The sequence below is a fragment of the Oryzias melastigma genome, linkage group LG14, assembly GCF_002922805.2.
Source record: "Oryzias melastigma strain HK-1 linkage group LG14, ASM292280v2, whole genome shotgun sequence".
In the NCBI taxonomy this organism is placed as follows: domain Eukaryota; kingdom Metazoa; phylum Chordata; class Actinopteri; order Beloniformes; family Adrianichthyidae; genus Oryzias; species Oryzias melastigma.
The window spans coordinates 2,472,101-2,485,265 of NC_050525.1; the positions used below are offsets into that span (position 1 = coordinate 2,472,101).

Consider the following 13,165-nt stretch of genomic DNA (forward strand, 5'->3'; position numbering starts at 1 on the left):
AGCGCGCAAACACGTTCTAACTCATGTGCTAATGCCCAAGAAGCTGCAAAAGCTGCTGTTTTCCCCGGAGCCTTGATCAACCAGCAGCAGCATCAACAACAGCGCCTTTAAAGACCTGCGTCACTGCACCTCCATCACTCACTGTCTGACTCCAAAACACGCAGAGACAAGTACAGGACAGAGTTCCACAGAGAAACGAACACTCAACCTTACCAGGTACAGCAGGAAGGTGTGCAAGCCGGTGCCGAGACCCACGGAGGACAGGATGCCCAGGCCAGCCCAGTACGCGCACCACAGAGTCTTCTTCTCAACGTAGCGCACATACTGCATAGGCCAGAGAGAGGGACGGTCAACCACATGGCAGAGACACATGCACTGAGCGTGAGGGAAGCGCGCGCGGGGGGGTTACAGAGAGAGAGAGAGAGAGAGAGAGAGAGAGCGAAGGTAAAAGAGTGAAAGCGTGCAGAGCGCTGGGCACTTGAAAGGGTGAAAGAGGGCAAGCGCGCGCGCGCTGGAGAAACAGAGGAAGAGAGAAAGAGAAAGCCTCAGCGTCGGAGCTTGTTGTTGAGGTTAGGGGATCTATCCGAAGGGTAGGAGTGTTCACTTCTCGAGAAGAAAAGCCCCATTATTCTTTTTTTGGTGGCAACTAGCTCTTACACAACTCGCGAAGCTGATGGGAGCCAAGAAGTATCAATCCATCTCCCTCCGCTGTCACTCCATCACTTCATTTACACCTCCTCCCCAGGGCGGGCAGGTTGTTTTCTGGAGGAATCACTGAGTGTACAGATTACGGGAACAGGGGGGGGGGGTTCCTAAAATAAAGACTCAATTTCCCAGGAAACCCAGCAAAACAAAAACAGTTCGTCCTGCCTTCCTGCCTGCCAGGGTGCTGGGAAGTGTGGAGCCCGCCACGAGCAGTTGTTACACATTTACTGAAAGGTGATTACACAACTCTGGCCTCCCTATATAACAGGCAAATCCTGGCAGCAGACTCCAAAACACAACCAATACAATATCAGCCAGTCAGGAAACACAAAGAGCTGCAAACATAGATAATGAATGAAGTTTATGTGTTAGGCACACGAGTCTCTGTTATAACCACTTCACACAGCAGTGACATTTAAGCCACTTTGCTTGATCTCAACACCCAAATAGACGTAGTTGAGGGGTTTGAAACAATTAAATATAATGGAATAAGCTAGGAACAGGATCATCCCCAAACCACAACCACACCATCAAAATCACCACGTTCAGTGTTCCATAACACAACTATCCTTAAATGTAAGAAATCTTCCCCAAAAAGGCTTAAATTTTCAGCATTTACTCGTCCATCTGAATTGAGTTGCAGGGCTGTCACCTTCTGGTGGGCTCCGTCAATACAGTAGGCAATGAAGAGGAGGATGAGAAGGATCAGCAAGCCGAGTGCCGTCTGTCTGTGCTGCCAGAGCCTAAAGGAGAGGAGAACCAGAATGTGAAGGGGCAGGCATACGAAAGGAAGAGGAAATGAGTGCTGTGGGAGAAGAAAAGTGTGCTGGAAGAGAACAAACAAGAGGAATATTAAGACAAAAAATTAGTAAGTGTAAGTCAAAGAAGATGATTTCAGTTTTCAGAATACAGGAAAAAAGAAAGACATCTACTGAGAATGGGTCACTCTTCTCTTGGAGAACATGATGGATGTGAGAAACAGAGGACACCACCTCCTTCAGAAAGCAGCGATAAGCTGATCTGATCCAGACACTTTAATGTTCTGTTTCACACAAAGAAAAGGAAATTATTTCAGACTTTTCTTGTTCATGTTTTTGCAGCACTTTGATCTTTTTTTTTTTTTTTTTTTTTTACTTTTACTACTCACATGTGTCTCATACAGTCCGCAGAAAGCAATAAAACAAGCTTCACCCTGTAGATAGGAGGCGCTGTCTGAAAAAGCCTCAGTCCTGATGTCCTGGGACCGTTGATGGGTCTCCAGGCCGGCAGATACACCCTGCCAGCTGTCTTAGGTGGAAGAAGCTCGACTTCACAAATAAATTAATTTGTTTGTCAAGTCTCAGCTCAGAGTCCACCTTGACACCTAAAGTTGCTACATGAGGTGTCACTTATTCACTTAAAGGGCCAAGACTACCAGTGAGGGACCCAGAGCTGTCGCCAAAAACAATCACCTCAGTTTTGTTGTCATTAAGACTTAAAAAGTTTTGATTCATCCAGGACTTTAAGTCTATAAGGCATTTGTGGAGTGTTTCAACAGACAAGTTATTCTTTTTCAGAGGTACATACAGCTGGCAGTCGTCTGCACAGCAATGAAAGGACACATCATATTTTCTTATTACAGAGCCAAGTGGTAACAGGTACAGGGAGAATAAAAGAGGGCCAAAAACTGAGCATTTAGGCACACCCCATGTCGAGGGGACAGAAGAGGATATTTGGTCCCCAAGACTTATAGGAAAGGTTCTCTCACTCAGGTACGATTTGAACCACTCAAATGCCAGCCCTTTCACTCCGACCCACTGCTCCAGGTGAGAAACAAAAAACTTTGATTCTCATTTTTGTCTCCAATTAGGAACAATTTAGTGTCACAGCTTTTCACAAAGTTGTCTCAATTTTTTCATTTTTTATCTCAGAACAACGGAGTTTGGAACGGTTTGTGAGTGCCTGCAGGCTGGTTAATCTGAACGAACAAAAGCTACGTGAAGGCTGGTCTGACCACGCCCATACTCCCCCACACACACCCTCTCACCACTACCACCAATGCAAGGAGCAATGCAGACAAGTATGGAGAGAAAATAGACTAATTCTGTTTTGTGCATGTTTACTTTTGATTTGTGCATCACTATTGATTTGTAACTTATGTAATACATTTAGTGCATAAGTATAAAAATTGAGAAACTCAAAAAAATACTAAATACAATTTACACATGCCAAAATCTGGTTTGGGGACCACAGGATTTAATCTCTGCTCTTTGCAGATGATGTTGTTCTGTTGGTTTTATGGAGCCAGGACCTCCAGCATGTATTGGAGCGGTTTGCAGCTGAGTGTGAAATGGCTGGGTTGATGGTCAGCATCCATTAAGTCTGAGGCCATGGTTCTGGACCAGAGAAAGGTAGTTTGCCCTCTCTCTGTGGATGGAGTGCTCCTGCATCAGGTGGAGGAGTTTAAATATCTTGGGGTCTTGTTCACGAGTGAGGGAAGATCGGAGTGTGAGATCGACAGGCGGATTGCAGCGACGTCAACTGTTATGCAGTCGCTGTACCGGTCCGTTGTGGTGAAGAGAGAACTGAGCCAGAAAGCAAAGCTCTCAGTTTACCGGTCGATCTTTGTTCCAGTACTCACCTATGGTCATGGGTAAAGTTGGGACAAAATAATGAAATGTAAGGATGCCGTCATGAAACCATCAGCAGTGTTTACCAGACCAATACGTTTTTAGTCCAAATTCCCAAAAACATACAGTAGTTTCGGGTGTACAGTGCACTCTGCTGCTTTTCCACATGCAGTGGGGAGGGGCGGGGCTTCTCTCACCACCTGGTCCACTAACACATGAAAACATGGGATGGCAGAGCGGCCGCAAGCGAACAGCTCCAAGCTGGTATTTTTCTAAAGCAGAAGCAGACAGCGCGCTGTTTCTAATGTAACAGAAACATGGTTACAGCAGTAACCTGTCCAAGCACCGCGCTAAAATACATCAGATTCAAGCGGAGAGGTGTGCAGCGTCTGATCATCCAAATCAGACGTTTAGCAGCATTAATGATCCAACAGGTGTGTGTGCTAGTGGTACACACGTAGAGCACGTCACTAAAGTGTTGATTATTAAATATGAGTGCAGCAAATTTTAATAAAAGGAGGAGGAATGAATATGTAAAAAACAATGATGATATCATATTAACAGGCTGAACATTACCATTGTGTCTCAATAAGAATAAATTATCTGACATAAAATGAAATTAAAATGCAGCATTATTAATTTATAGTTCCACATTTATTGCTCTTTGAAGTGAGAAGGCCATTTGATATACTCTGCACTTTAGTTCTTATTGGAGCTTTGTATATCACTGTAGTTACTTTAAAATGTATGTAATTATTGTATAGACATGATAGTTTTTATGGATAATTTTATTTAAATGTTGGATAGAGCGTTGAATGAATATACTATGTTTTAAATTGTTCTAAAAAAAGGTTTTGAAGAAAATAAAAAAAACATATATGTTTTAAAATAGTTATATATCATAGATTACCAAGGTAATAAGTTGATTATAGCAAAGTTTGGCATATCGAGATACTATCGGTATCATGAGCCATGTATAGTGAATTGCATCATATCGTGAGTAACCCTGAAATTCCCAGCCCTAGTCATGAGCTCTGGGTCGTGATCGAAAGAACGAGATCCTGACTACAAGCGGCAGAAATGAACTTCCTCCGGAGGTTGGATGGGCGCTCCCTTGAATGAATTAATAAATGGATGAATAAAATGGTTTATTTCAAGCAATCAGGAATAATACATGAAAAAAACACATCACCTTGAACTACATCTAGATCGCTTGAAAGGGAGTGGAAGGAAGCGAACTTATATAATCTCACCCCTGCTCAACCATACAATTTTCTCTACATAAATTATCAATATCCGGTTCAGGACTTAATATCAAATATTTATACACTACGATAATAAATTCAGGTTATGAAGAATCATTAATATCATTGATGTAATCAACTTTCAAAAGATCCACAGACAAACCATTTATACTAATCAGTAACAATAATCTAAATAGTCTTATTTAAAAAGATTGTATTCATCAAAGAATTATTGTAATAATACAAAAAGTAATAAGTAAGAATCCTCTTCATTTGTTAATGCTCAAAAAGTTTCAAAAATATTCTCAATAAAAAGACCATTTGTGCAGATTGTATTTATCAAAGAATGATTGTAATAATACAAAAAGGAATAAGTGGAAAAGAAAAAAAGATCAGTAGTTTGAGCAGAATCAATGCTACATCACAGTTTAGGAGCGGTTTAAGGCCACGTAATCGTTCTTCGTTGTTATGACTGAGAGACTGTGAAGGTCTCATTTCAAGGGAAATGTGCTCGAGTTCTTCAGCTCAGACTCGAGTCAGAGTTCACATCCAGCAGTTTGTTGAGTTCACATTTCACATTTTGCTTCAATTAAAGGTTCAAATGTCCGTAATCCCATCTGTTTCCTCTTGAGCAGGAGCCTCGCGTGCTTAGCCAGATCAGTATGATATTTGCTTAAATGTTCATTAAGATGCACCGTAGAACCCTTCAGGTGTTTGTGTTGTTTCATCAGAGCTATCTTGTGCTTATGATTCACAAACCTGATCAGGATCGCTGGTTTATCCGTATTCTTTCTCCGAGGAAGCGGATGACAGACCTCAACAGTATTTAGGTCCAAGGAAATCCCTTTAGACGCAAGAAATACTCCAACTTGATCCTCTACGGTCAGGTTAGCATCCATCACAGCTCCGTTAGCATCCATGCTAGCGCTGGTAGCACCAGGCCGCACCCGGGGTTGTAGTTGAAGTCCTGTGAGAATCACATTATTCATCCGTGCCTGTTGATCAATGTCATGCATTCTTCTCTCCAGGAGATCTTGGCGATTATCTTGTTGTTTGTTACGTGTCTTTTCTTGACGGAAATCTTCCACGAGTTGTAGCAGTGGTGATAGCTTAGCATCAAGCTCCAGCAGAGCTGATAGCTTAGCATCATTCAGAAAAGCAGTGGAAAGTTTTCCTTGACTATCCGCGAGTGCGGTTTTGAGCTCCATCAAATCGGCTTCAAAGTTTTTCTTCAGTGCCATGTTCAACTCTCCTCGTTGCGGTAGTTGTTGCTGCAATAGCTTGGTGATTAAAGTCACTTATGAGCAACTTTAAAAGACTTTAAAAGTCGAAGAGTTGAGGAGAGCTGGAGACACACGTCTGCTCGTGACCCAGAAAGAGTGAGAAGCTAGGTCATCTGGAGAGAGCTCGTAGTAGAGCCGCTTCTTCACATCCAGATGAACCAGTTGAGGTGGCTCGAGCATCTGGTCCGGTGCCTCCTGGACGCCCACCTGGAGAGGTGTTCCGGACATGTCCCACTGGGCAGAGATCCTGAGGAAGACCCAGGACACCCAGAGAAGCTGGATGAAGTGGCTGGGGAGAGGGAAGTCTGGGTAACTTAGCTTAGACTGCTGCCCCCGCGACCCGGTCCCAGATGAGCGCAAGATGGATGGATGATGGATGGATGGATAAACAGATGGATGGATGGAAATACTCAGAAATGCAGTTTTACTCTTATTTTTCTTAATAGACATCTTCCATCCTCCAACAACTGATCAACTAAAGTGCTCGTCGTCTGAATGTACTCACGTGTACTCTGGTGCTGCATGTGTTTCAGATGTTGGGTAAAGAGCTGGTTCTCTCTGTCAGTACGCTGCTCGTGGTGCTTGCGGCTCACCACATCCTCTTGTAGTTTGAGAGTAAACACGTTGTCCTGACACACTTAACCACAGAGGCTCCCCCTGAGAGAACACGCTGACCTTCTTCTGGGTTCTTGGTGTCAACATAGATTATTATGCACGTTGAACACACGTTGTGCAATGTGGAATGTGCTATAAAGGGAAGGCTTTACATTGTCTGGTTAGTTGCTCTTGCTTTATAGATGAGGTGAGAACGTGTTTGTGAAGTGGGAGGAACTTTTTCTAATCTTCACATATGACAAATATGAGACCTTCTTAAGAAATGGATGAGAAGAAAATGTGTGATTCCTCCTGAGTGGTGCTGGAGGCACGTGGCTGAAAAGTGAGAGTGAATGTTTATAAAGATGATAAAACTGAGACATTCAAGGTTAGCTTTTGTCTGGTGCTGCTTGTGTCTTTTTGTACCAGGGAGGGTATAAAGAAGTACGAAAACACTGTTTTGTGTCTGTCTTTCAGCATTTTTGCAATATTTGCAGTATTGTTAAACTCCGTTTAGCAGCTGTCAGCTTTAGAGCACCTCAAAAATGTAAACTGTTTTTCCTGTATTTGTTTTCTTTTAAGCATGGAGTCATTTGAGAGTTTTGTAATGAACCAGAATCTCTGAAACCTTTGCCAGTCTGACTGTGATCACAAGAAACCAGAGGAAATATCTGCTGGAGCGTGGGTGAGTCCCACTCTGCAGACAAAAGGCGGCATTTGCTTTCATCCAAAGCTCATCCTCACCTCCCCATCCACCCTCTCAGGATGACCAGCAGCTCCAAGAAGAAGTAACGCAGAGTAAGAACTGGTTTCTTCCACATCCAGAGCTCCTCCCGCTCCTCCCGGTCTCTCTGCTTCATCTCCTCCAGTGAAGATTCCACATCTATCCATCCAAACACACAGAGAGAAGGTTCACCAAGAGATGTTTTCTGAAACATTATTCCACTTATGGATGAATGTACAGTTTTAGGGTTTATATTTCCATTGAATAAGGCGTTCCTCACACAGTTTAAAGATTAACACATCACAAAATTCAAGGTTTTTGGAATCAAGTTGGTTTTAAACCCTTTGATGAAGTCCACAAAAAACCCCTGAAATATCTTTGTTTTAATGAGAAATAGACAGCATGTTGTGGGATTTGTTACATTTTTTCCTCAAAACAACATTAGAATTGTTTACACACTAAAATACATATTACACACAGTTTACAAAATTCTATTTTCAATGATCAAATCAACTCCACAGATCTGCACAACATTATACACATCTGCTTCACCCTTTTTGTAAAACATAGTAATTTGTGAAACTCTACACACATTTTGACATGTTTATAAGGATTGTGATGCTTCTTCCTCACATTTGTGCTCGTTAGTGTGGAAACACAGGTGCTGATTTAAAAATGCAGCATTAAGGTGGGCTATAGAAAGACATCAGGTGATTTCACCTGTGTTCAACAAAAAGAAAAGGAGCAAGAAGAAGAGAGAGAACAAGAGGAGGGGCTCAAAGGAGATGAAGATGGGAAAAAAATAGGAGAAAGAGGTGTAGGAGGAGGCCCATGTACAGACAGAGGAAATAGAAGAGGAGGTCCAGGTAGAGGAGGAGGTAGAGAAGCAGTTGAAGAGTTGATGGAACTCAGACAGAAGACGAAGACCAAATTTGATTCAAGAGATCTGTGCAACTCTAATCAATCATGGAGTGACACTGATGGAAGCTGGACAAAAACATTCTACCAAATCCCGGCAGGAGTACTGTTGCATCAGTAATTTGAACATTTCATTGAGAAAATAGATAATGTAGCCACGAGGGGGCCCAAGCCAGGGTCTCATTGTGCCGGTCCCAAGCCCGGATAAATACAGAGGGTTGTGTCAGGAAGGACATCCGACGTAAAATCTTGCCAAATCAAATACACAAATCAGACCTACGAAATCCATACCAGATCGGTCGAGGCCCGGGTTAACAACGACCGCCATCGGTGCTGTTCACCGACAGGGTGCCGGTGGAAATTGGACTACTGTTGGTGGAAGAAGGAGAGGAGGAAGGCGGGTTCGTAGGGAGAGAGAGAAGAGGAAAGTCACTAGTGTTGGACTGAGAGTTGGGACTTTGAATGTTGGAACTATGACAGGAAAGGGTAGAGAGTTAGTGGACATGATGCAGAGGAGAAAGGTAGACATACTGTGTGTCCAGGAGACCAGGTGGAAAGGTAGCAAGGCTAGAAGTTTAGGAGCAGGGTTCAAGTTGTTCTATCATGGTGGAGATGGGAAGAGAAATGGAGTAGGAGTTATCCTAAAGGAGGAGTTTGTTAGGAGTGTTGTGGAGGTAAAAAGAGTGTCAGATAGAGTGATGAGTCTGAAGATAGAAATGGAGGGTGTCATGTTCAATGTTGTTAGTGGGTATGCCCCACAGGTAGGATGTGAGCTGGAAGAGAAGGAGAAGTTCTGGTTGGATCTTGATGAAGTGATGATGAGCATCCCTGGAAATGAGAGAGTTGTCATTGGTGCAGATTTCAATGGTCATGTTGGTGCAGGAAACCGAGGTGATGAGGAGGTGATGGGCAGGTTTGGTATCCAGGAGAGGAATGTAGAAGGACAGATGGTGGTTGATTTTGCAAAAAAGATGGAAATGGCGATAGTGAATACATTCTTTGAGAAGAGACAGGAACATAGAGTGACCTATAAGAGTGGAGGTAGAAGCACACAGATAGACTACATCTTGTGTAGACGGTGTAATCTGAAGGAGATCAGTGACTGTAAAGTAGTGGTTGGTGAGAGTGTTTCCAGACAGCACAGGATGGTGGTGTGTAGAATGACTCTGGTGGTGAAGAAGATGAAGAAAGAGAGGGCAAAGGCAGAGAAGAGGACAAACTGGTGGAAGCTGAAAAAAGAAGATTGTTGCATGACTTTTAAGAAACAGTTGAAACAGGCTCTGGGTGGTCAGGAGGTACTCCCAGATGACTGGATAACTACAGCTAATGTGATCAGGGAGACAGGTAGGAGTGTACTTGGTGTGTCATCAGGAAAGAGAGTAGATTGTTGCATGACTTTTAAGAAACAGTTGAAGTTGGAGTGTATTTGGAGTAAGAGACTAGCTAAGAAGAAGTGGGACACTGAGAGGACTGAGGAGAGTAGACAGGAGTACAGGGAGATGCAGCGTAAGGTCAAAGTAGAGGCGTCAAAGGCCAAACAAAGAGCTTATGATGACTTGTACGCTAGGTTGGGTAGTAAGGAGGGAGAGACTGACCTGTACAGATTAGCAAGGCATAGAGATCGAGATGGGAAGGACATGCAGCAGGTTAGGGGGGTCAAGGATAGGAATGGTAATGTGGTGACAGGTGTCAGTGGAGTAATGGAAAGATGGAAAGAATACTTTGAAGAGTTGATGAAAGAAGAGAATGAGAGAGAACAAAGAGTAGAAGAGGTGACGGTTGTGGAGCAGGAAGTAAGAAAGATTAGTAAAGGTGAAGTGAGAGGGGCTTTGAAGAGGATGAAGAGTGGAAAGGCTCTTGGTCCTGATGATATACCTGTGGAGGTATGGAAGTGTCTAGGAGAGATGGCAGTGGAGTTTTTGACCGGGTTGTTCAACAGGATCTTAGGTGGTGAGAAGATGCCTGAGGAATGGAGGAGAAGTGTGATGGTGCCCATTTTTAAGAATAAGGGAGATGTGCAGAGTTGTGGTAACTACAGAGGAATAAAGCTGATGAGCCATACAATGAAGGTGTGGGAAAGAGTAGTGGTTATGAACGACGGTATTATTTTCAGTAACATCCAGCATGTCTCTCTTTCAACACTGAGTCGACTTCCCAAGAAAAATCATATGAGCATGAAGCAATTATAACGGTTACCATTTGATAGAAACTCAGAGTGAAATGTCTCTGTAACTATGTGCAGGTATGTTTTGTTGGTGATGTTCAATGCTCAAAATTTCAGGTACAAAAAAACTGTATCAGATATTGAATTATACATTGTCGTTTATTGTGTTTCAGAGAATCTTATGGATGAACATGAATTATTATATATGGATGAGGCTGGATTTAACCTTCCAAAAACAAGAGGAAGAGGTAGAAATGTTATTGGACACAGGGCATCCACCAGTGTGCCAGGGCAGTGAGGGGGTATTGGGATTGGGTCCTCCCCCACCATGCAATTCTGGGACCCTACAATGCAAATCTCTGGCTTGAATTTGTTGATACAAGACTGTCACAGAATTCAATCAAAAGGAGCAGGTGTGGTACATTGTTGTTTGGAACAATGGTTCATTCCATTGGGCTGCTGTGGTCCAGAACTGGTTCCATGAGCACCCTGAATTTGAAGTCTTACACCTTCATCCATGCTCCCCCTTCCTGAAGCCAGTAGAGTGTTTTTCGGTGATGTAGGTCTTGGCCAGGGGTGTCCCGAGTCAGTCTCAGTCACACTGAAGCTGGGTCTGTGCAGGAGTGGATTTGTCTCACAAGGGGATTCCTCCAGCAGTGTCTTGTCAGTGAAGACAGTCTGTGATGTGGATGAAATCTAATGGCCGGATCCAGACAGATGGAGAGATGACTAGTTACCAGTTACAGTACTTTTTATTTAGAATCATAATGTACATACTCCATGCAGTCCTCTTCCTTCCTTTTTTCAGTTTTTTCTCTATATAAATCAAAGAGAACGGCATGTCTTTCAAGTCATGTTTTCCCAATGGGACAAACCAAAAGCAGAGGAGGAGGAGCCCTGACGTCATCATGGTGCGCCCTTTGGAACTGCTAAGTCAAACTGATTTATGAGACACTTTTTGTGAAAACAAAAAAGCAGTCTTCATTGGTTTTGCCACTTTAATTATGTCACAGAATGAGCGGTGATGATGAAAAAAATGGAAAAGCCGTTTGGAGGATTGCTTTTTCATTTATTTCCAGTATTGATTTTTATTTTGAATAATGAGTCAAACGCTTCCATTCAGGGCCACCATATGAAATGATCAGAAAATCCCTATCTACTGCTCCTAGTGGAATGATGATGAACTACAGGTTGGAAGAGGGACAAAGTTGTCATCAAGGACAGTTTGGATTATGATCTCAGAAATGTGTGTATCAAATAGGATAAGAATGGTTATATTGGGTTAAAGAGTCAACCAAATACAAGACTTTAATATAGAATTACATTTCAAAAAGTCTTACTTTTTGTGTCATGAAATGTACACAAACAGGAGAAACACTAAGTTTTAGTAGAAATGATCCCTTTTTGTTGTTGTTTTGGTCTCATATGATTTTTATGGAATATATTTAAAATGGTAAATGGTGTATACTTGTTTAGCGCTTTCTACCCTCCTTCGAGGGCCCAAAGTGCTTCACACTCACAGACCCATTCACCCATTCACACTCTGGTGGCGGCTCTGCTGCCAAACACTGGCGCCAACCCCCCACCAGAGGCAATTTGGGGGTTCACTTCAACACATGGGTGGGCAAGGCGGGAATCGAACCCGCTCACTTCTGATCAGGAGTCGACCGCCCTACCACTGCACCACAGCCGCCCCTATATTTAGTGGATTTTACAGCTGATTCTTGAAAAAAATGTGACCTTGATCAAATCCTCTAAGTTTATGTATATAATAAATCAAATGATCAAATGTTAAAGTCAGAGTTTTGCTGCTGATTGCTATTCGTTCAGTTTGGTGCTGTCCCCCACTGGAGTAATTCAACAGATCTGTCAGAGATTTGTTCCTCCAAAAAGTTTAAACCTCAGTCCCAAATAAGCAGAACAAGATAGTGGTTTGTAGTTTGTCCCATCATTGTTGAGCAGTGACTCCCCCCTCACCTCTCTCTGATGGCTCTCCCTTCTTCTGCTCCTGACTTTGTTGGTCTGTGATCCATGATAAGTGTAAATCCATACATCTCATTTTTAGTCTGACCAATTTAAAAGCTGCTTTTCTGCTTTTCAGACCATAGACTGTATATAAGAACTGGACTGAGCAAACCCCCCTCCTTCCGTGTTCCATATAGGAAGTACCACTGGGTTGCAAAAAGGCCAAAGTCCCATTGACTTCCATTGAGAAACAGACAGTTATTTCTCAGTCATTTTATATGTCAGAATAATCATTCTTCCTCTGCTGCTTTCTGATTAACTTCTTTTTTCTAATCCTAATTTTTTTTAAGATTTTTTTCCATTATCACAAGTTATTAGAGTTATAAATTGACCAATCAGATGGCTCAATAAGCGTTTGTGGGTCTGACGTTGAACGTCAGGGGGGTTTGATTGACAGATGACGGGTAGCCAATGGGAGCAGACTTCATCAATGGGTCCGCGAAGACCTTTTAACACCTACTTTACTATTCAACAATGTACCAATCATTGTCCTACTGTTGTTTTCCTCAATGGAATGTACCGGTGCAGCAGTTTAAAACAACAAGAGGAGCATGCTGTCGACATTTTTAGATGAGGATTTACTCTGTAGAAATAGATTTCACTCTGAGGTTATGTGTTTGGACTTTTTTGTTTGTTTAACGTTCGTTTTTCTTTTTTTCACTGTTTTGATTGTAGCTTATAAATTATAAGTTGCGTATCATACGGAATGGTACAGCTCCTCCATAAAATCACCAACCAAAGTTTCTGTCTGAGGAGCGCGAGACAAACTTGAAAGGACCTGGTCGTATTTTCAAACAGAAAAAAGATCCACCTGTTCACTTGTTAGGATGGTAATTTATTTTAAATACCGCTGAACACGCTTCTCACGTGCATCTGATCAGACTGTAACGTGGCAGCGG

The 13,165-nt window shown here is 42.6% G+C and overlaps 1 protein-coding gene across 1 annotated transcript in view; it reads right to left on the bottom strand.

Moving 5' to 3' along the window:
- Positions 1 to 213: 213 nt before the first annotated feature.
- The window catches only part of LOC112139132 (vacuole membrane protein 1), a gene marked incomplete at its 3' end in the record, with an annotated part of 21,793 nt that continues 8,841 nt past the window's right edge, over positions 214 to 13,165 (bottom strand). Inside the window, 3 exon segments of the mRNA XM_024261835.2 lie at positions 214 to 324; positions 1,358 to 1,448; positions 7,180 to 7,318. Coding sequence (XP_024117603.1) covers positions 214 to 324; positions 1,358 to 1,448; positions 7,180 to 7,318 — 341 coding nt within the window.